The sequence below is a fragment of the Branchiostoma belcheri genome, unplaced genomic scaffold, assembly GCF_001625305.1.
Source record: "Branchiostoma belcheri isolate BF01 breed outbred unplaced genomic scaffold, Haploidv18h27 scaffold43, whole genome shotgun sequence".
NCBI classification, from domain to species: Eukaryota; Metazoa; Chordata; class Leptocardii; order Amphioxiformes; family Branchiostomatidae; genus Branchiostoma; species Branchiostoma belcheri.
In genome coordinates, this window is record NW_017804054.1 from 2,272,095 (window position 1) to 2,296,520 (window position 24,426).

At 39.2% G+C, this 24,426-nt stretch overlaps 1 protein-coding gene across 1 annotated transcript; it reads right to left on the bottom strand.

Annotated features, from left to right (window-relative positions):
- Window positions 1–1,363: 1,363 nt before the first annotated feature.
- On the bottom strand, window positions 1,364–12,464 carry LOC109478246. The gene is made up of 2 exons (XM_019779703.1): window positions 12,152–12,464; window positions 1,364–3,209 (listed from the first exon to the last, which is right to left on the bottom strand). Exon 2 carries the CDS (start codon window positions 3,161–3,163, stop codon window positions 1,364–1,366), a length of 1,800 nt encoding a protein of 599 aa, XP_019635262.1. The 5' UTR covers window positions 3,164–3,209; window positions 12,152–12,464.
- Between the last annotated feature and the right edge of the window lie 11,962 nt (window positions 12,465–24,426).

Sequence of the window (24,426 nt, forward strand, 5' to 3'; positions counted from 1 at the left end):
ACTATAACGTGGCCAGACTGGTGTACAAAATCAATTATTACCTATTCCTTGCATGCAGCGGACCAACATCAAAGCTGGCTGACTTAAACTGTTGCCATGCTTTATTTCTGGTGGCTGATCTGTAAATGCATGTATCCCTATGATGTAACGATGTGCAACAACTTCTAACAAACAAAACTATAACTGTAGGTATTCAGCAGTTCTAAAGTTGAAATTAAAGATTGATGATGGATAGAAGTGTTTTGGCTAGTTCAAGATATGGACTGACCAATTATGATTAATTCATGATCGGCAGCTCAATATTAATACTTTCAATGTCGTTTGGAAACCTTAAGAAACTATACCATACAAAGATATGCATCAAGTCGTACTGATACAAGATTTCACTATTTCAAGACTACGTCGACTACTTTACATAAGTGCAAAGAGCTCAAGATATAGAAACAAGAATAAAGATATAAGAGTGCAGAGAAGTACTACAACTATTCAATTTTTTTACCTGGCAAACAATAACGAAATAGACGTTGCCAGCTCTTAACATACCGTACCTTTGTGTGTATCTTATATATGACACTAAAGAAACATTAGATATATAATATGATCTAATATTGGAATAGGTATACGTACCATAACATTGCAAATCGAGCATAGGAGTCTTCTGGATTCGTTTCTAGTTTTCTCTTCTTGTGTGATATTCATATGTTTGTTTTATTAACAAGGACAAGGCCACTCTACATAAACATGTCTTATAAAGGTACATTGCAGACTGTCATAAATTCACAACATTTTTTACTTAACAAGTACAATCAGGTTGTGGCGATTTTGTCAAGAATACAAGACACACGATTTTCTATTAAAATTTTAAAGATGAAAAAAATTCCTCCCATGGGTAAATATTTTGTACCTTCAGGCCGAATTTCAAACATATCCCTTTATTCAGCTTTATTTGTCAACAATGGCAATTGATAAAATAACAATCTACGTAACCTAGAGGTTCAAAAGAATCTTAAAGACTGTTTGTCTTTACACATAATTCTGTATCACAAAACGGAATATGGAAAATCCTTATTACTAACGCTTTATAAACGTTTATAATGACATTTCATCTGTTGGTAGTAGTCAGAGTAAATTGTTGAACTTTATTCTAACACAAGGTTACACAGATATCAAATTTTCAACCGCTTACGTCACGTATCCGTAAAGTATCTCGTGAATAAGGTCACGTGTCTGTAACCGTGTTTCTCGCGAGATTACGTTTTGAAGTGATTGGTCATTCATTATCATGATGAAGGTGACAGTTGTTGAAAATTTCATCTCTGTGTAACCTTGTGTTGGAATAAAGTTCAACATTTTACTATGCTATCTACGTTTCTTTGCTTTTGAGGCAAAGGAATCGGCAAAGTGGGCAGAGCCAGCGCGGAGGCTTCTCTGAACGAGACTGCTTTCTCTCCATATCTATTGACATCGCCCGTTCCTTTGATTGGTTCTGCAGCTGTTTGATTCGTAGCTCCAGGTGCTTCTGTATCGCGTCTCCAAGCGTTTCGGCGTCGAGTTCAGCCCCGTAGATTCCCCACGTCATTCCTGTCTCATCGAATACAACATCTTCCACGATAGATTTTCTTCTGAGATCTTGAGATTCATTTGGCACTTCCAGGTTTTGTCCGACAACAACTTTGGGAAACAAATGAGAAATCTTGCTTTCAGTGCTCTCCGTCTTGTCACCAACTGGTGATTTGTTTACTGGGGATACTTTTGACTTGTCCTTGACCTTCGTTGATGATGATGAGGACATTGCCTTCTCTATTAGGTCGTGAACTTTTTCATTACGTTCTGCTGTAAGCAACTTATCTCCACCACTTTTAAGGTGATGGACCCCCTCTGAAATTGTTTTAACAAGATTGTCCTTCACTCTTTCACAACGTTCGTCTGGCAAGGTTCCGATGGCACTAGATGCAGAAGCATGTCGTGAGGATTTGCCACTACTCGTGGACGTGTTTCGTGATGATGACCTTCCGCTTTTGCCACTATCCCGTTTGGAGGACTTCTTCATCCAGCGTTCAAACTTTCTGTCCGTATCTTCACGAATTTCTTTCATCGTAGGAGAATGTGCGTTTGACACATCGAAAGGGTCCTCCAAGTCCAATGACGTATCAGTTGACAGTCTAGTTCGAAAAGAGCGCATGGATCCTCTCGATGGTCCCCTGTCTAGTCTATCAGCTTCAGGTTCGGTCTGCTGACCGTGTGAGATGCGCCTTTCCTTAGTTTGAGAGGTTTGCCCTCCCAACAAAGACTCGTAAGCTTTATCATACTCAGAAACGTCACTTGTCTGACGCTTGCTTCGGAATTCCTTCATCACTTCTCGCGATGGCAATTCTTCATCTTTTCTATGATCATGCGGGTCTTTCTCTTCGCTACTTGATGGAAACTCGTTAACGCTCTCAGAATCCATTCCAACCGCTTTGTCATGCCTGGTATTAATGTTTGAAATGCCAACCGATGCATTTGTGACAGTGGGTTCCTGATTAGGTATAGCTGCTTCGCGTTTTACGCCATCTTCTTTCAAAGATGGTTGGCAAGCACAAGCCTTTGGTCGCGTAACTAAAGGTGACATATTCCCGAATTTGTGAAGGCTGCCGGTACTGGTCGCCTTTTCATTTTTCGCCAGTGGCTGCATGAAATCATCCATGTTACACTCAACAGCTTTTTCTATCATGTGTCGTGTCCTTCTGCCCTCTGTTGTATCTGTGCTGAGAGAGGACTTGTCATTTTCTTTGCTCGGAGAGTTATTTTTCATCTTCGTCACATTCACCGCGGCTACTTTGACATCGGGATTCTTCATAGCACTCGACAACAGGTCTATGTAGGAAATATTTCTATCAAGATTCAAGAAGTTCCCGTCACTGTTGAAGCGAGAGATGACGTTGACTTGGCTGGAACAGTCTGTAAATACAGGCTGGCTCTGTGGGGATGTTTTGAAGAGTGTTATCATCCAGTCAGAGTTGGCCCGAGTGATTGTTCTGGTTCCCGGCCGAGATAAAGTGCTCTCCGCGCTTGATGCAGCTGGTGTCACCCATGTAGAATGAACATCCACCCAGTGGTCGAATCTTCCTTTTGGCATAGAAATTTGCGTCGTATCTGGGAGGCGAATGGGTGGAGATTCCATGCTTTGTCAATTTTCAGACGTGTCTCTCATCAGTTGGCTATCCTTCCTAAATAAAATAAAATAAATGTAAGGACGTTGCTGACTAACATATTCTTTTCTACAAATGCATGGCAATTGAATAGATAAGTTAGTAAGTGAAATTAATATAGCAAAGCTGCACAGTAAATACCAGTATCAGTAATGCTGAGGTCACAATTTTTACGAGGGGCCCGGCAGGGCAGCTTTTGGTAACGAAAAATATTATATAAAAGAAAAGAAAACACAGAAAAGTGGGCACTATATCTGTATAATCTTGGTATGAATTGTTAATTTTTCTTTTATACAAATAGCCCCGCCAGGCCCCGGTCTGGAAATGTGACCTAAGCATAAATGGTCTCGTAGAGATGCACAAAATTCATGTGTCTGGTGTATACAAGGTGACTGTGACACATAGCCCCACATATGTTTCAGCTTGGCAATTTGAATTTATAGTTCCTGACGCATTCGGGTCAAGTAACCTTTGATGTCCTTGATAAAGCATTGGCCGGTAGAAAATAGATGTACTTTTATATGGACACACGGGGTCAATATAGATTGACATCAACAACGGCTGTAGGACACTGCCAAATAGTACCTCTGGGAATCTGATCGAATGAAATGTAATCTAATTTACTCAGCATATTTTTCGCGGTCGGAGACGGATTATCTAACTGTTGAATCTGTGTGACCTTTTAGAATTGGAAACAAATTAATCTTACGTCTAGAGTTAAAAAAACTTTATGGCTATAGGCATGTATGAGACTGTTTGTGAATTGTATCCATACACATATAGCTGCTATTATCAGCCATGGAATTTGAAGTATCGAAAGTATTTTTGATTCGAGCAAAGCTCTATACACACAGTGACAAATTTCTGTATCTTAGAATGAAATTTTCGAGAAATATTGCAAAGGTCACCAATACATTCCAGTTCCTCTAGATACAGATGCAGAGTCTTCTGTGATTTCTGGACTCTGATCTATATGTTAGGCCACAGCAAGCAATTTTGTGGATTACATGAGCGCGCTTTAATCTTCTCTTGATTTTGAAACACAATTGCTGCCCTCTGACAGTGGTCAACATGCCGGGTCTGTAGAGGATGTCATCCATAAAATTTACTTGTTGTGGCCTCATGTCTTTGTTCAAAACCCCCCTGAGATTCGATCATAGAAAGCCTGATCACGGACCATGTGTTTCAATCACAGGATGCATGTTTAACGATTTTTTCCACCCACCTCTGGGAATCATGCCCCCAAACTAAATGTTTCATCGATATTTTTCAGCTACCTTGACCTCCTTTCACAGACGCGGCGAGCATTGAGTGAATATTATATTGAACTCAATAGAATTTCATTGATGAATTTGATAAAATTTACTTGACTTCTACATCAAGTGGCGTATTCTATTTCAAAAGTCATAGGCCACTTGAATGTGACCATTCAGTGAAAAGACCGCCTCTTGGCAAAATGCAATATAATGAGATTTCTACAGAAATATGAGGCATTTACATTGATACAACTATAACACTGTAATAATATGAGAACGAGTTTTCAAGCAAGTTCATCATAACAGATCGTCCAAGGAGAATTGTTTGGCTAACGTTTGCTAGCCTGGTTACCAAACCTATCTTTTTCGAAAGGTATGGTGGGTTCTTTAACGTGCGTTGTGTGTGGTTCTCCCTAAACATGGGACCTCCATTTAACGTCCTATCCGAGGGACGTTCTGAACCAAAGCTAGGTACCTGAGTGAAGTGAGAAAAGCCGTTTCAAGATTCGAACCCAGACCCAGAACCTTTTGGTTCAAGGCTGAACACGCTACCGCTACGCCACACGACCCCACGTTACATACCATTAGACAAAATTCATGTGATTCAAGTCATGCCTGCACACAGGGTGTTAAGAATTGTGGTAAGCTGCGTGGTTTTCCTATCAGTCAAGGGGATTTTGCATTAGTGCGTCCCTATAATTTCCCACAATGTTCTATCGCTTAGCTTCTATGTGTATTTTTATTCAGGTACAATGCATTAGAGGATAAGATTGAATCTGTATAAAGAAGAGCTGTCAGATGTGTTTTTAATGTCTAAAATGAAAACAAGGATTCAACAGAGCAAACTAACTAAAGAAATATATAATTCAATAATAATCTATAACGATTTGCTAGCAACTGACACACTATCAAAAATCGCTATATTTGACAAAAGTGAGACAAAAAACAAGAAGAACAGGCAAATTCTATTTTATGGTTGACCAATTTGAAGTCCATTTTTTACTCTCCTCCTTTGGGGGCAGGGTCAAAGTTACAGAGTGAAATAGCCGCGCTGTTGTTTTCCATTAAAGTCAACAAGATCGAACTGAGTGCTACTTAAAGCGAGGGTCACAACCCACCGTACGTGCAACTGCGTGTCGCCTACGTGCAAAAACGTGGGAAAATTTTGGGATACGTAAGTGGTGAATACCGCCTCCGTACGGAATCCTGCGGGATCCAACGGATTTGGGAGCACGCATACACGCCGTAGCACTTTACGTCCATGCAGAACTTTATCTGCGTTCAGGCTGCGTACGAGCCAGTACGGGCGACGCACGTGCCCTGTACGTACCGGTACTACCGTACGTAAGCAGCACGTGTAAGTGCGACCTGCATACGGTCAAGTGGCAATCGCCCAGAGATCGTACGTTGTAAACACGTACAACTCACCATTTACGCAACGAACGATGCACGCAACCGCTCACATACACCTTGTGTAACCGAGTGAGTGACGCGCGTTGATGTACCGCTAATGTCAGTCCTTCCTCACGTTTTCAGAAAAACGTAGCAGACGTGGCCTTCAAAAATAACGTATGGACAAAAACACGTAAGGCGGGTTGTGACCCTAGCTAAGTTAAACAGGAGAATGCGGAAATGAGAACGCAGTGTTCTGTAGAAGAAACGGAATGTGAAGAAACGTAGGCTGACAATGTAGATACAAAATGTCAATAAGTAATCGGTCACGGTGCTTGAGCTGTGTCAACGCTATCTGACTTCGCTTGCAATGGAAATTCTCATCTCACATGTAACATTGAGGTAACATTGAGTATTATACGGTTCTGACCTAATTTGCTGCAAAATGCAACCGTTCTGTAACTGGGTAATGTTAAATCATTGTAACAAATATCAGATGAAACAAAAGCAAATGCATTAAGATAACGAAATCACGGGTAGGTTACGGTCAAGATCAAATTGTACAAAGGGTATTTTTGAAAGGTCAATCTTGTGCGTTCAAGGGCATGAATGGTTCGCTACTTCGATTGAAGTTCACAAGATTGTTAGCACCAGCCATACAGAAGACTACTACACATAGGAGACTAGTACTGTACCACAAAGAATAACAGCCTTAGAAATATAATGTGCAAAGATTGTTTTGAAAATAATTGAACATATTGTAACTCCGTCAAAAGTCAAGTCTTGGTTTTGGTATACGCCATTTACAGAGAGTCGGCACACATTTCACTGGCCCGATTCCGGGTAGTAATAAAGGATACCACTGAGCTTCGCTTGAATAGGCCGCAGCAAGTAAATTTTATGGATGACATCCTCCACAGACTCCAAATCTAATGCGATAGGGCGAAAAAAGGCGGACCAAAACAAGATCCCTTCATTTTCAAAATTTGACACATCATAAACCTTGTAAAACAATGATACCTATATTGCACTAAGTTTACTGCCAACTATTACAACATCCATTTGTCACCGAAAAAAACTTTGAGAAATAAAAGTTTTCATTGGACAAATGGTTTTGATTCAATGGAAACATCACTTATACACAGCCACCATCGCATATAAAAGGAATGAAATACGTCACTGCATCAAAGTAAAAGACAAAACATTAAATCAGAGCCTTGTCTTGTCTCCTCTTTTCATATTTATCTGCAATCCACGTTCCAGCATGGTAACAGGCATCTTTGCCCATTTTCGGCATGTTGGCCACTAGCACTGTCAGAGGGCAACGATTTTTTTTCAAAATCAGGCGAAAGATAATGCGCGCGCTAATGTCATCCATAAAAATTACTTGCTGTGGCCATATGTTTAATACAATGTCCTTTTTACATGTTTGTATGCCTTGCCCATCGCCATACCCCACCCACGCTATTTCACTCCTGTTTGCAAAGTAGATAAAGCTGCCATTAGAATGTACCGCCATGTAAATGCGCACTCCCTAAGAGAGATGGAAAATTGACAATCGTCGGACAGGTTCTATCCCGAGGACCGTTACCGTGAGTCTTTAGATAGGGGTTCAATTACAACAAACCACGACGCTGGGAAGAGCTTAGCACGGCTAAGCCTGTACTCGATCACCTTAGCTAAGAAGTGTGTTATCGCTTGCACACATCAGAGAGTAAGGTGTGTCTACGTAGCTGGTTTGAAATCTTCTAATTCTGTATAGAAAAATTCATTACCTTCACCAAGAAGGCTATGTTTTCAGTAGTGTTTGTTCGTTTGTTTGTCTGTCAGGCTGTTTGTGAACAGTATAACTCAAGAAGCTTTATATGTATCGTTATGACACTTGGTAGGTGGGTAGGTACCGGTCTTGATTAGACCTACATATGACCCCCCCCCCCGTGGCTTCCATACTTGCCGAATTTGAAAGTTAAGGGAAGATGAACTTAAATAAACATAATTTATTCAAATCATTACCTCATTTGCATATTTTAGGAAGTGCTAGAATAGCCTTTTTGTAAGATAAGGTGGAAAATGCGATTAACTAAAATAATCCATGATGGAAATTAAATGAGGATCTTCTTTTCATTAATGAGAAAAATATAAAAAGTATAATTTCGTCAGTCGGAAAGGTCAACATCACTTTGGGTTAAGCATGAAATCGTGGAACTCTTGTTGTTAACTTTGTCATGTTATTGATGTGAATACTTGTCTATTAAAACATTGCCTTGCTTGCGTAAATAGCGTTGTTGTTAAATAATCTTAGAAACATTGTTTTGTTTGACGTTTTCATCCACGAAACATAACTCTCATTTCGATCAAGTTTGCTGAACATGTGGGTACCATGTGATTCAAATCAAAGCACAATAATGTGATATGTTCAATATATAAACAAAGGTTACTGTAAATGTACCAAACCTAGTACAATAGAAGCATGGCAGCCATACACTAGTAATGATACATAAGGTAAATAAAATTCCAACTCATTCCAAAGGAATAGGTCATGTATTCACTGTGGCAGCATTACATTATTTAGGTTCCAAGAGACCGCACTGCAAAGAGATATAATTCTATTAGGGTGAGTTATAGTCTCATTGGAAATCATTGGGCGTCAAGCAGACCAATTTGTTTTGATATTTATGTGATATATGCCGCAAAAGTCTCATGAATAATTCTATTTCTATATATGTGGTCAATCTTGTAAACTCTATAACCTTATTCTGTTGCCTCTTGACACAACATTTATTTTGTACATTGATGCTTTTAGTAGATTTTCTATGCTATAAAGAACCAGATTGTAACTTATTGTAATTTATTTACACTATAGTGCAAGTGAAATGTTTGTCTACAATAGGATTGACACATTTGATGCTACATGGCGTAAACAATGTTACTCATTCATATCCCGTCTATACAAGTCCTCAAACAACATTATCCAATCTGTTCTTAAATCTGAAGTGATATTCCGCAGCAGATTCTTTCGCAATAACTGGGCCCGTCTGTATATATAGTCATATTATTCTTTTACTGATGTAATTATGTGTGTATTTTATATGTATGTTGTATATGGGCGAGTTATGCCTAAAATAAAGAAAGACTATGTATCATTATGATTATTAGGCTTCCTTTGTTCGAGTTTTGTTACACTGTTGATATAGTTGACTGTGTGAATGAACAGTAGACATTATCTACATGGTTTGGCACCCAGACCAGAGCTTCCTCGGGGGTGATTTTTTTCAGAGCAGTCGAAAATCAATACGCGCGCGGGGATGTCATCCATAAAATTAAATCGGTGTGGCCAAGGTTACAACAAGATTCAGCTTCAAGCAATGGCGTATGTTCTCAGGAAAAACAAAATGAGCTGCGCCGTCTGTGACACAACCTGACGTCAGCGACAAATCTTTGGGGCATCACAAATTAATAATTCCATAGAACAGATTAATCATGTCACAGAAGCCACAATACCTCATTTGTCTGGAAATTAAAAATCTAATAAAGGAGGCCAAGCATGATATTAAAATAAGTGATTGAATTAGTAAATGATTGTATTTGGTTGTGTCAAAACTCCGTAGGAAGTTTTGATTTTATTTCTGACAAAAAATCATTTGACAAAAAATCAACTGAATAATTGTAACATAAATCCTGTTTTATCGCTATGTTTTCCGTCATTTCCTGTGGTAACTCACTGAGAGAAAACATGTTTAATTTTAATTTCAACTGCGGGCAGTATCAATAATCATTTTTTGCATATGACAAGATATTCCTGAAGCTTCTTAACTGGGAAAACGCTGGCAATACGTTGTCAAAGGCAATAGTTTTAAGCATTCTTTTCAAAGCCACTACTGTAATAATACATTCTGACAGAGGTTCAAAATTCACCTTTTGAGGCAGGCTCCTCACGGAATTTATTTATATTCATTTTGAAAAATATTCTCAGCCTCCTAAGCACAAGATGAATGATATCTAGTTGGGTCTTATTCATATGCCCCGTACATGCATGAAAATAACAAATGCTCCAAGTCATTTCATATCTACAGTGGATTAGGTAGGCAATTAGCATAGGAGGATTTAAAAGTTACGTGAGTAAGACCTATATATCAGATGTCTAGTTGAGAGGTGTAAAGCACGCAACGCGTGGGTGCAACCGTGAAATATGGCAGAGATAAAACGCATGAAATGTAATATAGATACACAATCCTTTTAGGTCTCTTATGTAACATATTCCTGATGTACATGTATCTTGAGACAAACTGTTTCACAGAAATCATAGCAAATGCAATGTTCAAAGGTTTATCAGGGAAGAAGATTTCGGTAATATTTCCGTAACATAAAATTTCAAAACCTTAAAAATGTTGGCCAACAAAAGTGATATTTATGTACACAATCACTTTCGCCCTTTGGTTAAGCAAGACTCTCCGCAAGTACCTTTTGATCAAAATACCACAGTTCACATTCAAATCCCCACATGGTTTTAGCATGCCCTATTACCACAGGTTGTGTGCATGATCTGAATCTTGAAAAGTACTCTCGTTTTTATGATTAATGGCAAAATAGAACACTATTTGTATCCGACGCCCTCGGTGAAAACCTTACACATTCATCAAAATACACAAGTAGACGAATTGCAGCACTGTTGGTTTTTTTATTAATAGCAAAATACTATAACATTATTTGTATGTGGCATTATCCGTGAAAACCTTACCATTACATCAGAATACACAAGGCTACGAATTGCAGTAATTGCTTTTAATTTTTCCGGTCGTAAACCCCAACAATAAAGGGTCGGATGGTTGCCAATGGTGCCATAGTGACGGAGAAAACAAGGACACTACCCTAGCCTATAAAAAGAGAATGGGCTATTGCATATTTAATGATAAGGGACAACAGACTACATGTCAGCTTTGTTTCTTCGTGGAGTCGTTCTACATTTTTGTACCTGGCCATATGGACTGTGGCCTAAAACCGGTAACCGAACACGGAAGACTTAAATATATCTTCTCGTCAAATACGATACACTGTCAACTGTTCCACACGCAAACAGTATTTATTACCTACGTAATCGAGTGGGTGATAATCTGAGTAAATGTGTTAGCTAGACACAAGGGACAAGCAATCGATACGGTGGTATATTCCAACACGGCGCCTTGTCATGTGTGTTTAGCCACTGTATCAATAAGTCCACACGAGTCAAAGTTCAATAATGAGAGGGGTTACCTCTATTTACTTATATAATAGATAAATAACCCAGCTGTAGACAAAACATAAAAAATTCGTATTCTTTATTAAACTTGACAGTATCATTAGCTTCATATGTTCGTAAATCTACAACTGCCTCAAGAGGCGAGACGAAGTTGTAAATAGTATATCACAGTATGTATAGTTTAAGTGCTTTTGCTGTATTCTTTTTCCTGTTTATTTCTGACCCGTACTTCGCTTGTAAGAGCATAAACATACAAAAAAAGGTCTTATATTTATTCATTATGCACTACACTCCCTTGGCATCTTTCCTGGATTTGTTAGACTTTCATTTATCAAGACAACCTTGTCGCTTTAGGCTGGAATAGATAGCTTTTCAGTGAGGCAGCCATGGAATGCATTTTGGTATGATTTGTATGTAATTAGGTCATCCTAGATAAAGGCAACTTTTGTCTGACACAGAAGCAATTTATTACACTCTAATCTCACATATTTCAGGAGTTGAAGGTACACATAGCTATGTGCGATTAGATAGATAGGTCCATATAGTGCATTGACCCATACAGATAGCTGCACGGTATACATTACGTGATATCGCCGTCTAAGTAATATGGCCTGACAGCTGTCGTATGGGAAAATATAGATAAGACTCAATGATGCAGAAGAGATAACATGTTATATAGCAGCAAATTAAAATGCATGTACTGAAACAAGGTGTGGGGGAGTTGTTTTTTTTTCAAAATACACCCGAGTCGCTATACGTGATAAAATATTCTGTCGTCTCTTAAAGCGTGTGTATTGAATAGAAATAAAGAAGATATATATTATATGTTCAACTTACCATACCGCCACCCATGTTCATATCATGTTACCATAATCATAAATTGCCAGAACTGAAGGCCCATATGTATCCCTGCTTCTCGACGTATCAAAAATATGAACCATACACCCATACAATATTTCATCCAGGCAGTATTTCTACATTACAATATTGTTACATTTCACCGAGTAAATGTTTTGACCAATTTACAGTCGGTAGCCATTACATTGTATAACACATGCATATGAGATGGATCTTACCGTTGTAAGTATGCTGTGCCTTTGCCGGGTTGTTTGAAACTGGTCTGCCGGCGTCATATGGAGCTTAACCCGCTGTTGTTGAGCTAGTCGCACCCTGGACACGTCCTTAGCTACACGCTAAACTGCCGAACCGCCAGCTTGGCTTTATAGGTGATATCCCGTATACTGTAACACGTTTTCCCTTCTGTCTGTATTTGTGCGTTTCCTCATGTACAAAGCTCTAGCATGAAACGCATCCGACTGAAAACAAGTCCTGAAGCTTCGTGGTCACCATGCCTGACCGCATGCATGTGTGTCTAACATCCCTCAAACACACACAGTGTATTTTTGCTCGGCGCCGTCACATCTGACAGAGTAGCTAGCTGCGGCGGCGACGTCTGACGGCGTAGTGTTTACGCCGACCGAGCTGTCTGTACCGCGAATGCATAATTAGGAGTGTTGTCAATGCCGGTAACACGGGTGGGCACCAATCATGGGCGAAGTAAAAATGTAGTCAGCTTAGTCACGTGCAATTTATTTTGCTGAGCTTCCTAAGTCATGGCTGAGTCTATAAGCACTATATCTTATATAGCGAAGCTCAAATCGCCCGAGCATGGAGAGAACAGACCACCTGGTGCATATTGATAAGATGCCATAAAACACGACCTCGACGTTGCAGTAGTTTATTACATATCTAAGCAGCGTCGACTAGAATTCAATTGAAAAAATAAACGTGTTTCTCTGTTGGGCAAATTATGCTTGACTTGCGTTTTGTAGGTTGATTTATTTTTTGAATCAGAGCAGAGGGTATGCCGATGTTCCGCTCTTTTGGCCTTCATTTGCGCCGCAAATGAGTCCTAACAACCATATAATTGAAAACACGTTTGCGGGTTGACCTATACACAGTGCAAATGCCATCAAAGGACATCGCAACCGTGAAATTGTTTCATGTGGGTTTATTTCTGGACGGATAAATCATTGAGACCTGGCAGTTGGAGGGCACATTCCACACGAATGGCGCATACTGCCCTGGGAAGAATGCACATGTTTTCCATCTCCAAATTTAGAGGAAGCTGCAGTTTGGACAAAGCTGCCAGGAGACTCGGTTAAAGAAGTCCTTTTCTTTTTTATTGTTCAGATTGTTCACTAAATAAAACGGTACAACACGAAGTGGTAGCGCACCCACTAGCTAAGACTTATCTTAACGCTACCGCTTACATATAATGAAAGGATGAATTAACAAAAACAAATCCAATATAAAAGAAATACAGATAATCATACATATGTAACATAACATAATCCCTTTTCCTTAGGCGAAAGGCTGATGGTTCTTATACAGAATATACGTTTTACACAATATGTACGGTTCGAATACCGTTTGCATCCTGCCAAATAATTTATAATTTAGTTCTAGCCACATTATGCACATTTTAAAGGGCGTTAGGCAGGTATGACTAATAGATATTGCGCCGCTGTACGACTTAAATCCTTTTCATTTACCACATAGTCAAATCACCGCACAGGGCAGTTAGTCCTTCATATCATCATCCAACCGTGACCGTAAAAATGTAGATATCCCGCTTCCATCATGAAATGGTAATTGTTACTCTGATATCAATTTCAGAAATGTTATTCTAGTAAGAAGAATGATCCTGAAACTTCGGGATGAATTTCACTGCAAAAGTCTATCTGACATCATCCGGCTTTTCCATTAGCTATCTCATTTTTCCAGGGCTTTTAGGGTTATCGCCAAATGTGCTTTGCCGAGACGAAATGGAAATATCGGATTCATGGCCGACGATGCAAATGTCAAGCGGCCATTTCTTCCCATTTTATGATTTTCCAAAAGCCATACAATATTTCAGCGGAGTCATGAAATGGCGCCTGAAGGCATTACTTAGCGTTAAATTGAAATTTCCCAGGGACAAGACTGTTAATCCAAGAGTTATTAACTTCTCTGGTATCTCGCCATATCTCAAGCTTGGTCCCAGGGAAACATTACGTTAATGCTGCACTGTATGGATGATGAAGCTTTGGTACATTTTAGCAGTTAACTAGGCTGACAAAGTTGCTCTTCCAGTATTCCTCTGTTGGACCAACGTATAAAGTAGATCATTATTCCGGATAAGATAGCTAAGAAGAGAAAAGATCTTCGGGGGCCCCTAGAAGCACTGTGTCTCGGGGAGATCACATTACTTTTACCGCTTTTTTATCAACATCATCTGTCGACCCAGAGGCACGGGGTACGTCTCTGAACCACTCGGTAAAACTCACTGTCCTATCTGCCATGACTGCTTTGATGTCTTCTATGTCAAACGCTGTGTCGCTAGAGAGGGCTCCTTGATACTTGAGTTTTCTGGAGAAGATTTTTCCTCTGGGTTTCCAGAGAATGAGAGAAGAAATAACCTCTTCACTTGCCTGATAACAAGGGAACCGGCAGCCTATGAGACACTTTAGGGAGACTTCCATAGATGGTTGTCTTGGTTGGATGTTGCTTCATACTAAGTAATGTTTTGTGCTCTACATTGGTGCATTGGACATCCTTGCAATAAGATACGACAAAAAACAGTTACTCAAGCAAATGGATATCATTTCTAACAACCGTCAGACGTTTCATGTAGCATCCACTACCTTTCGTCAGTGACACTGGAGACTTGTCAGCAAGTTTACAAGCACGAACTATATTGATTGATATGCAAATAAGTGGAAAATACATCATAAATACATCATACATCATAAGAAAAGTTTTTGGAACTTCTTAAAAATTGAAAGCAGGGGATGCTGTCTGAAACGTCTGACCGTTTCAAAAATCATATCCAGTTGCTTGAGTAACTGTTTTTTTTCGTATGCTATACATGTATAACATTTACATTATAGGAATAAGGATATATCTGTAAAAAAAAAGCAAATCAGCAGAAATGTAAAATCTGAACAGGGAATAAAGATAGAAACAAATCTTAGATGACCAGCTTCACAAAACTTTGTTCATGATATCCGTCCTAACCTTCAGGGAAATCGAATATAGCTTCCAGACAATTAATAAAACTGGAGCGATAACATGGCGCCTGACTCTTCAGCCCACGGCCTTCTGAATTACAAATCAATACTGTAGCTACAAAAGAATAACTTTATGTTTGTGCGATGTACATGTATTCCATAAAGAAGACTATGAAATCATTTATGGATCAGGTATAACTTGGAATAAGACAATAACATTTATTTGTGGTGTACAGGAGTGTGTATTACTGTCTCGCTACTTATACTACATCGCAGTATTATTTCTTGTGCCCTGACAGTAAAAGGAAATATGTTCGTCTAGATTCTTTATGTCTCTTAATGATCTGCAACAAGGTTCACGTGGTAAAACTGAGAGTCACACAATCACTGTTTTACAGGTACTTTATGTGCAACTCTTTTGCTTCAATGTCGTGAATTACAAATTAACACAGTAAAACAAATCACCCGGCAATCTTAATGTCTTCTTCCGGGTGTTCCGGGAATATATATTTCCTGACACATAGTACTCTAAATTGTGCGCCAAAGAGGCCTCTAATCCCTGTCTGGCGCTAAAATTACTCACTAAAGGAACTGGAGGAAATAAAACGGCTGTGGCATCATAAATTCCCACTGCAGTAGATTCATTAAGTTTATAAAAGAACACTAACGACTGAAGTTTCCAGCGGTACATTTTACCGGACTGTTAGCTGAGCTTGTAGCCTGTAAACTAAAAGCCAACAAAATTGAAAATAAAAAGTTTACATTACCGAAGATTTTTTTTTTGTTTATAGTGAAGGCAGACTTTTTTCAGCAAGACGTGATCACAGCGCTCAAAAGTTTTACTTCTCTGCTAATAGGGAGACGTTATTAAACTGGCGGCGTTTTTTTCATTCTTCTTTCATTTTGAGGCAACTAGTTGAAGATTCTGTTGCCTTTTTGTTTCCAAAATATTAGATGGGCTTCGCTAGGCCAACACCCAGGAAAGTCGTGTAAAGTGCCTTTCCCAAGGGCACAAGATCGGTGACATGGCTGGGTTCGAACCCGGGACCTCTTGGTTCCGAGCCGAACGCTCTGTCGTTACGCCACACGACCTCAGCAATTCTAATGAATTTGTATTGTCATACAGCTAGTCTTTTGACTCGTACTCTTAATACATGATAAAATAATGCTGCTTACAGAAAGGTAGCCAGAAGCAGTGGTCGTACCTTCTCAAGCAGATGTATATTTTATACACTCTCTGAACCATTTTACAAATCTTCCCAAAGCTTGTCAGCTCTCTGTAGTGTTGAAACTGAGCTGTGCAAACGTTAAATGCATTAAGTCTCGACCAGAGAACGACCAATGGAGCAATCAGCTGGAATATATAGTCTCTTCACGTACACGAGCACCCAGGCGAATGTGCCTTTTAGATCGATTCTGACACCTAGCTCGGGGCTAATTGACATCCAAACACCATACGGGTCGGTGCGTGTAGGGATGAAAGCAAACTCAATGGCAATGCAGCAAATTCCTGGAAAATACATTTCCTAAATGAATGGTCTAGGTTGTACTTCAAGAAGCTAAAAGCTTCCAAACCATAAAATGATAAGTCTATCATGTTCAGGAGCTGGATATTCTGTTATCTCCGAGTTTTGATATATAAAGCACCATGCGCATCTATTCATTTTCTACATCCATTATGTACAAGGTTTTAGACACCAGTTTGAGTTATTTACAATCAGTTGATCCAACTGAAAGGAATACATCTCGCTGCAGGGCCTTATATAGACAACTTTGAGTAGTAGAATAAAGGATACCTTACGAAAGTACATGTCGTTTCTATACTCTGAAATATACATTTTTCACATTTGAATTTCAAAGTACGTAGGGTATGCAGTTTACTCCTTTGTATAGCCGGTGTAACCACCCTTCGGCGTAACACAACAGCTTAACAGGCACGCGGCGCAGCGGCAGCTGGCTACACTACACCGAACGACGTGTTACACCTAATCCTCGAACATCTAACTTAAAACATTTTAAAGCTATCTAATGATAATGACCCTACTGTACTTCGTTACAGCGAGTTTCACTTTGCGATGATTCTAGGAAAGAATCCTTGGTTGATAACTCTGATACTTGAAGGCATGTCTATTTCTTGCTCTTTCCTGAGCCGTAGTAGTGGTATTAGGTACTTAGTAGTTGGTACGTCCACCAGTGTACATTATGCATAGTATGGACATTTTTCGCTTGTCTTCCAGTGACACCCACTGTAAGTTTCTCATGTGATGGAAAGATACGGTGCAGTCCAAGCAAAACAGAACTACAACCGAAGCCGAATCCACATGTTGTGTAAAAACATCAACTGCATTTACGATTCTCTGACGTCAAAGTTGCTCTTACGCTTCCATGTAGCTAACGGCAGTCATCCGAACTTGACACATGAACAAGCTCCAACTTTGTATAGAATCAGACACATCGCCGTATCTGACTGTTTGCAGGTGAACGTGTGCGTCACTACCAACGTGTGGGACAAGATAATGCTATTATACGTACGTCAGTGTATGACAGTACGTACGCTTTTTAACGCACAATCCGCTTTCCCGGGATGTATGCAGTCGTTTTAAAGGATTTTTCTGTTGTCGTAACCAATAAAGGTTATACTCTAAAAGCATTCTCTTACTGTAATGGCAGTCGATCGTGATTTCCTCGGAGGTATATAGCTATATGACCCCAGAAGGACGTACGTCGAATATAACATCATACATGAGATAGTACTAATTGCAAATTTGACAGGAACTTCAAGGGTAATTATGCAATCAAATATCCTGAATTAAAAAAAAGGGAATACATGGTTTGTATGCACTTTTATAAATACTCACTACTGTCATGACCAAATCAATACCATGCCAGTTTACTAATAATCACTGCATTGGATATATAAAGTACTCATAACGTTAGACCTATTGGCTTTTTGGAACTTTGTTGATTTCTCTAATCTTCACCCAAGAGCAATTTTACCTAAACAATGTGTTAACATCGTAGATTCTTTTGTCCAGTGTTCATCGACTGCGCAGACATACCGAATTAATGACCCATGTGTGGCCACAGATGTACTTTTTGAATTGCAGACCGTATTGATTTTAGACACAAAAGAACCTTTAGGTTAGTAAGAGAAAAGCTCTTCTGTGACATCTGTCGATACAGAGATGTCACTAGATCCTGCCACGTGTGTATTGAGCGAATTCTCGCCTGCCTATTACTAAGTGGAAGAACAAAAAACTATCTAGCTCTCATCACTCTGAGCACACTGTCAGAAGCTATTAAAAACTTTTAAAACGAGTCTCGTTATAAAACAATTTTATTATTATTTACATATTCATGATTATTCTTTAAATATCAATGAATATATAAGTCTTTGTCATATTCAACCTTTTTTTTCTGTCAGAGTTACTCATGTATGTGTGTTTGCGAGTTTGGTTAGTTCGGTAGTGACGCTGAAGAAGAGTGGTGGGTGTCACTCGAAACGTTCGGAAATTATCTCCGTAATTTATCCAGTAGAGTTTGAATTTCCCATGAGTACTGTTTACCTGGATGTCTAACCTTAATCAACACATATGTTTTTGCAATTGTTCACTGGATCTTTAAATCTATGGATAACAAAGGAATATTCCCCTTTGACATGCTTTGATACACTGTTATCATCCACTGTATTCTGCATCTGCAGTCGTGGGAAGACGTCCTGCAGCTGCATTCAGTCTTTTTCCTTCCACTGTGTCTTCTGTTTTTTTTCTGCTGTGGGAGGGCCTAGCCCTCTGCGCTTTATGTCTCTCTTCAGCATGCTGAGCAGATTAATGCAGTGCCTTCCTTTACGTGCCTTGTATCTTCTGGAGCCTATGAATGAGAATTCCAGGGCTTTTTGTGCAGGTGTGTCTTGTGGCATTCTGAGGATATGTCCGAGCATATTGACCACCTGTGCCTGTGGTCTATAAACTTTTGAATAGGTGGCCGATTACGCCTCTTGCGTCAGGGGCCATGTGGATGTTCTCTCCCTGGTATTATCCTGTAATGACGTCCGCATGGATGTGGCGTAGACGGATTAGGGAGAGATTCCCCCTGTGACGCAATCACTGACCTTACACTAACTCAGTTCACCTCCAGAAGGACGTTACGTGCAATGTAGTAGGTTGAACGAACGCAGGGAACATGTCTAAGAGCAGATAGGGAAAAGGTGCATGTAACGCATTAATCATCAAAGATTTTCTTCAGCTTGGCTATCATATTATCACAGAAACTCCATGACTGTAGATGTGGCAGATACAGCAGATAAAATGTTGTGGATTGCATCACTGGTACCATTGACTTGAATGTGTGCAACAGTTCGAGATAAAACGATAATCAAGCCCTATTTTTTAGAATTAATAACCTTGGAGTTCTCAATAGTTTCACTACAGACGCATAATGTAAGAGATACCTAGACAATTCGTTATTTGCAGCAAGAATCAACCATTGTTAGCATTACGTAATACGAAAAAATAAAGCAACCGTATGAATTCCCTAAAGAGCTAATTATTTCAGATAGCACTATCAGTTACTGATAAAACATCACGAGTGAATGCAATCCGAAACGTCTAAATCTTTTGAGAATTTATCTATAGTTGCTTGACTATTTTGTATCATGTAATATTGTAATTAAATGTCTACCTTGAGCTTATATTAACGTATTGTTAGCACTGTCAGGGTTATAAACCATTGCTGTAAAGAGCGTGTAATATCGCGTTGAGGAGCCATTGGACTAGAAAACATCAGATGGAATTCTCTTCACCGTACCCTTTGAGGCAACGTACCAGACGGGAACATTTCCCAAGCGAAACACAAAGTTATGAACTGCGTGACCAGAAATCATCACCTATGTTTGGGGCAACCGACTATGGATAAGAAACATTCTGAAAGCTCAGTGGTATGATATTACCGAGGAGACACGTTCTTACCAAATTGAAACAGGTTCGATTTACTGTTAAAAGTAGGAAGAAATGAGGTCTTGCCGAGTTGAGGTACCGTTAGCATTGATGTTGTGATGAAATGGTTATCATTTCCGTAGTTTGGCTCTGTACAGTGATTATGTTTACCTTCACAGAAGAAAAACATATGGTTTTTACTCTGTTTCTTCTTATTCTCCTCCAAAAAAATAAGGTCAATGACCTGAAGCAGACGTCTGCCACCATGGTAACTAGTATTGAGTTACATCGTGTTGCAATTTTAAAGCAGGAGGGATTTAGACTCCTGTTCCCATATGTATGAATTTGAATATGTGTAAGAATTAACAGGGCAGGCCATATGCAAAGGCAAAAAATATGCATTTGCTTTGCAAATGTTACGTTTTCTAGTTTCTACTCGCTTTTATTATTACTTCTCGAGCAGGCGGTTCACCGATAGTCTCATTACAACACACCCTAGGTGGGATGGCGTCTATTGTTTATTTACTTACTAGTTACGGCTTTCTTGATAATATAACATGTTTGTTATATCGGCGTAGTATGTCAAAATTATCATTGATATAACGCTTTAATTTGTCTGGTGGAATGGTGAAATATTTAACGCAATGAAACGTTTAGCAGTGACGAATCTAGGAGAACGTTCAGTTCGTCATAAGCGTCCTCCCAGCGCACATTATCCAGGAAATACGTTAACGTGATTTGTGGAATACCCTTTGGGGTGGAGGATTACCCAAATCCATCAAGAGGAAAGGAAGGCACTATGTTCTGCGGGTTCAATCAGGGTGAAAGGGTGTAATAGATGTTTCTGGTCGACCAGAAAGCTGTTTTTCACGGTTAGTGGGGGTTAAAGTGCTCTATTACTATTTATCATACTATCTACAACTCTCGATCTCGCTAAATTAATCAGCAAATAAAGGTAGGTACTCTTGAAATTATTAGTTGCATTCTTCCCTAACGTTAGTGTCAAAAATACGGTTTGATCGGTGATACAAAATTAAACTCCTTCTCTTTCTTATCGCCGCTTGTAAAGACGGTAAACATGTTTCTTTGTCGTGGTATTTCATTAATCACATCAGCACACGCTAGTATGCTACATTTCCAGCGGGACTGTAGATAACACAAAAAGCCCGTACAGCCGGCTGTAAACCCGTGCATACGCCCGCCCACAGAAACGCATTAGAGAAAACAAATTGGGTAGTTGTGCGACTGCTTTTAGAGATAGCCGCGTGGAGGCCTATCAAGCTTGAAATGACAAAGTCTCAGAGGGCATCTCTGCTTGAAGGTCGGGCCATTTATCTTGTCTCAAGGTGGAGTACAGATATAACGAGCCTCGAAAAGTTTCCTGGCCTTTAGCTATGTCCCTGTTGTACGCACGATGACCTTTGTTACGAGAAAAGTTTCATGTGGATATATTTCTACGGCACAAATACAGTATATTTGGTACGACATAGATCCTTCCTTTTACATCAGCCTAGCTACATAAGTACGAATACAGTGCAGTTATACACCACGTTATGCCACTCTTTCTGCCTGCTACTTAACTACCCCTAGCTTTGAGGATCACATATTTTTAAGATAATATTAAAGAATTCATGTAAACTTTAAGGTTGCGGTCATGGTTGTTTTAGTTATCTGTAAAATCTGATTTAAAAGCTTAATGTAATTTGACGAGCATTCACTGATACAAGTTGATTTTCTTTGGTTAACGAATGATTTTTGGCAGGCATAATATTCCATACAGTAATGTTATCTGTGAACTAAACATATATAATAACAATAAACTTTATTGCGTATCCATACCCTATATATATGGGACAAATGCACTACGTTAGATGACTAAGGTACAGGGGTAGGAGTGCTACATCAATTTGCTACGTCGCTATCTATATGCAAGATTTCTCTTTTTGAAACAAACATGGGCAAATTTAGTTTTTCATTAACGTCGTGGTTCCTGGATGCCATACACTATATTTGAACAATTCTCTTTTCGGTAAGTGCGATATTTCTGTTCTAATTGCAAGGAACTAATGGAAAATTTGCGTATGTTTGTGTATATTGGGCATTCTATAAGAAAATGTACATTCTAAAACAAAATGTGCATCACCTTCTACACATTCTGCCATTTGCTGCAACTCGCCCAGGGCATCTTATATTCCACTCACGACTGCCTCGTCGCTAGCTTTTCTCAGACGCAGACCGTCCTTTATAAGTGTAGCTCCTCTACTCATCATACTTACCGCCATCTCCTGAAAACCGCATGTTTACCTGACACGACTGCCTGTGTGTGGGCGTACTGCGTGGGCGACGTGTACGCCAAAGACTGGCGGCAATCATAGTTAAAGCTTTGTGAACTAATAGCACCGCCAGACTCCCCAAAAGCCACGGGATTTGGAAAGTAAATGCAGCTGCGTATCTTCGCTTACATTAAAGGGGATTCTTTTTCCAAGTAGGCTTATCAAATGTGGGAATCGTTCTTCTAGACTTGTGTAAGTCTAAAGAGGCTTGCAAGTAGAAAGAAGCAAATGCTATGTGACACATTTTGCTCTATCCGCGTTCTTGACAAATTTATCTCGTATTAGTCAAGTGACTTTGGGGAATTATGTTTTCAACGTTTATAAACAAACAATTGTGTTTAGAATAGTGTATAGTTTAACTTCGGTTTTCGACTTGCATCTGTGAAACACGAACACAAGAATCCACGCTGATGTGCTTTAAATGTTGAGATAATTCCATTATGCATCGTAGCAATACTGTAACAAAATATATGCATGGAGATCACATTTTGCTTGCAGTGACAGTTCAAAAGCTTTGGGCGTGTTTGATTCACTAAGTTGAAACACTGTTCTATGGTTGTCTTGTTAACTGGTAAAAATACACTATCTTCCCAAAACAGTATGACACTTATCAAAGAATCTTTGAGATGATGTTAAGAAAATCATACCTTTTCTTTGAATTGTAGTCATTTATGGTAACAGAAAGTTTAAGACTACAAAATTGTATTATGCAAATTATTAACCATATCATAACTAATTTTTAACCAGTCATACAAACTACATGTATGTCTCAACTGTTCCAAACCTGTTAATGTTATTCTTCAAATATAGAAAAAAATATAGAAGACATATCTGCATCATATAACATTATACACATCATATGTTTTCGACATACTCTCTGAAAATTGATTCTACATGAAATGGCAGCTTGTTTGGAGTGTAAAGGCCACTCGAAGTGAGACAGCTTGCAAATTGCATCTTAATTAGTCTCATTACCCAGACATCAAAGCCATTACCAAGAAGATGACCTTTCAGCATGAGCAGTGGAGCATGTGTCATCAGTCCACGTACACACTAATGCATGCTGGCAAGAGCTGCCACTGTGGTAAGGCCACAGCAAGGAAATATTATGTATGACATCCTCCGCAGACTCAAAATGTAATGCAATAGGGCAAAAGAGGGCAGGCTAAAAAAACAAAACAAGATTCCTACATTTTCAAATTTTCACATCATAAACCTTGTCAAACGAGGAATCATACCTAAGTTTACTGCCAAATAATTTAACATCCATTTCTCACTTAAAAAACTTAGAAAGACAAGTTTTAAATCAATGTACAAATGGTTTTGATTCAGTGGGAACATCACATATACACAGCCACCATCACATAAAAGGAATTAAACATTTCACTGCATCAAAGTAAAAGACAAAACAATAGATCAGAGCCTTGTCTTGTTTCCTTTCTTCATATTTATATGCCATCCGGCACAGCAACAGACATCTTTGACCACTGTCAGAGGGCAACAGAATTTCTTGTTTTCATTTCGTGCTGTTGTCATCCATAAAAATTTCTTGCTGTGGCCTAATGTAGATTCATGGTGCAGCAGGTGCCTGTGAAACTGACATTTAAAGCAAAGTCATACACCATATACACCTCAAGAAGGGCAAGGTTCTTTCACATATAAACTACTGAACAGAATATGGTGAGCAAGGCAAGATGTACAATGTATGTTGCTCAAAAATGTCAGCAATGTTGCCTAGGCTACCATGTGTTCCCTTGTTACAAACAAAACAAAATAAAATGAAAATAAAATGTCATTTGTGCATGCACAGTTAGTGCCTGATGAATCATCATCAGATTGTTAAGCCTTAATATATTAGCAGCTGCCGCCATGCCTGCAAAATTGGTATAGGTGGGATTTATATTAGGCGAAAAGGTCTACTTGTAGATGCATGTAATTATGATCCATGCAAAGTCATTTCTTTCTATCTTATGAACATTGACACCTCCTGCATCAAAGCATTTATACATGAAGTAAACTGCCCCAAAAATAT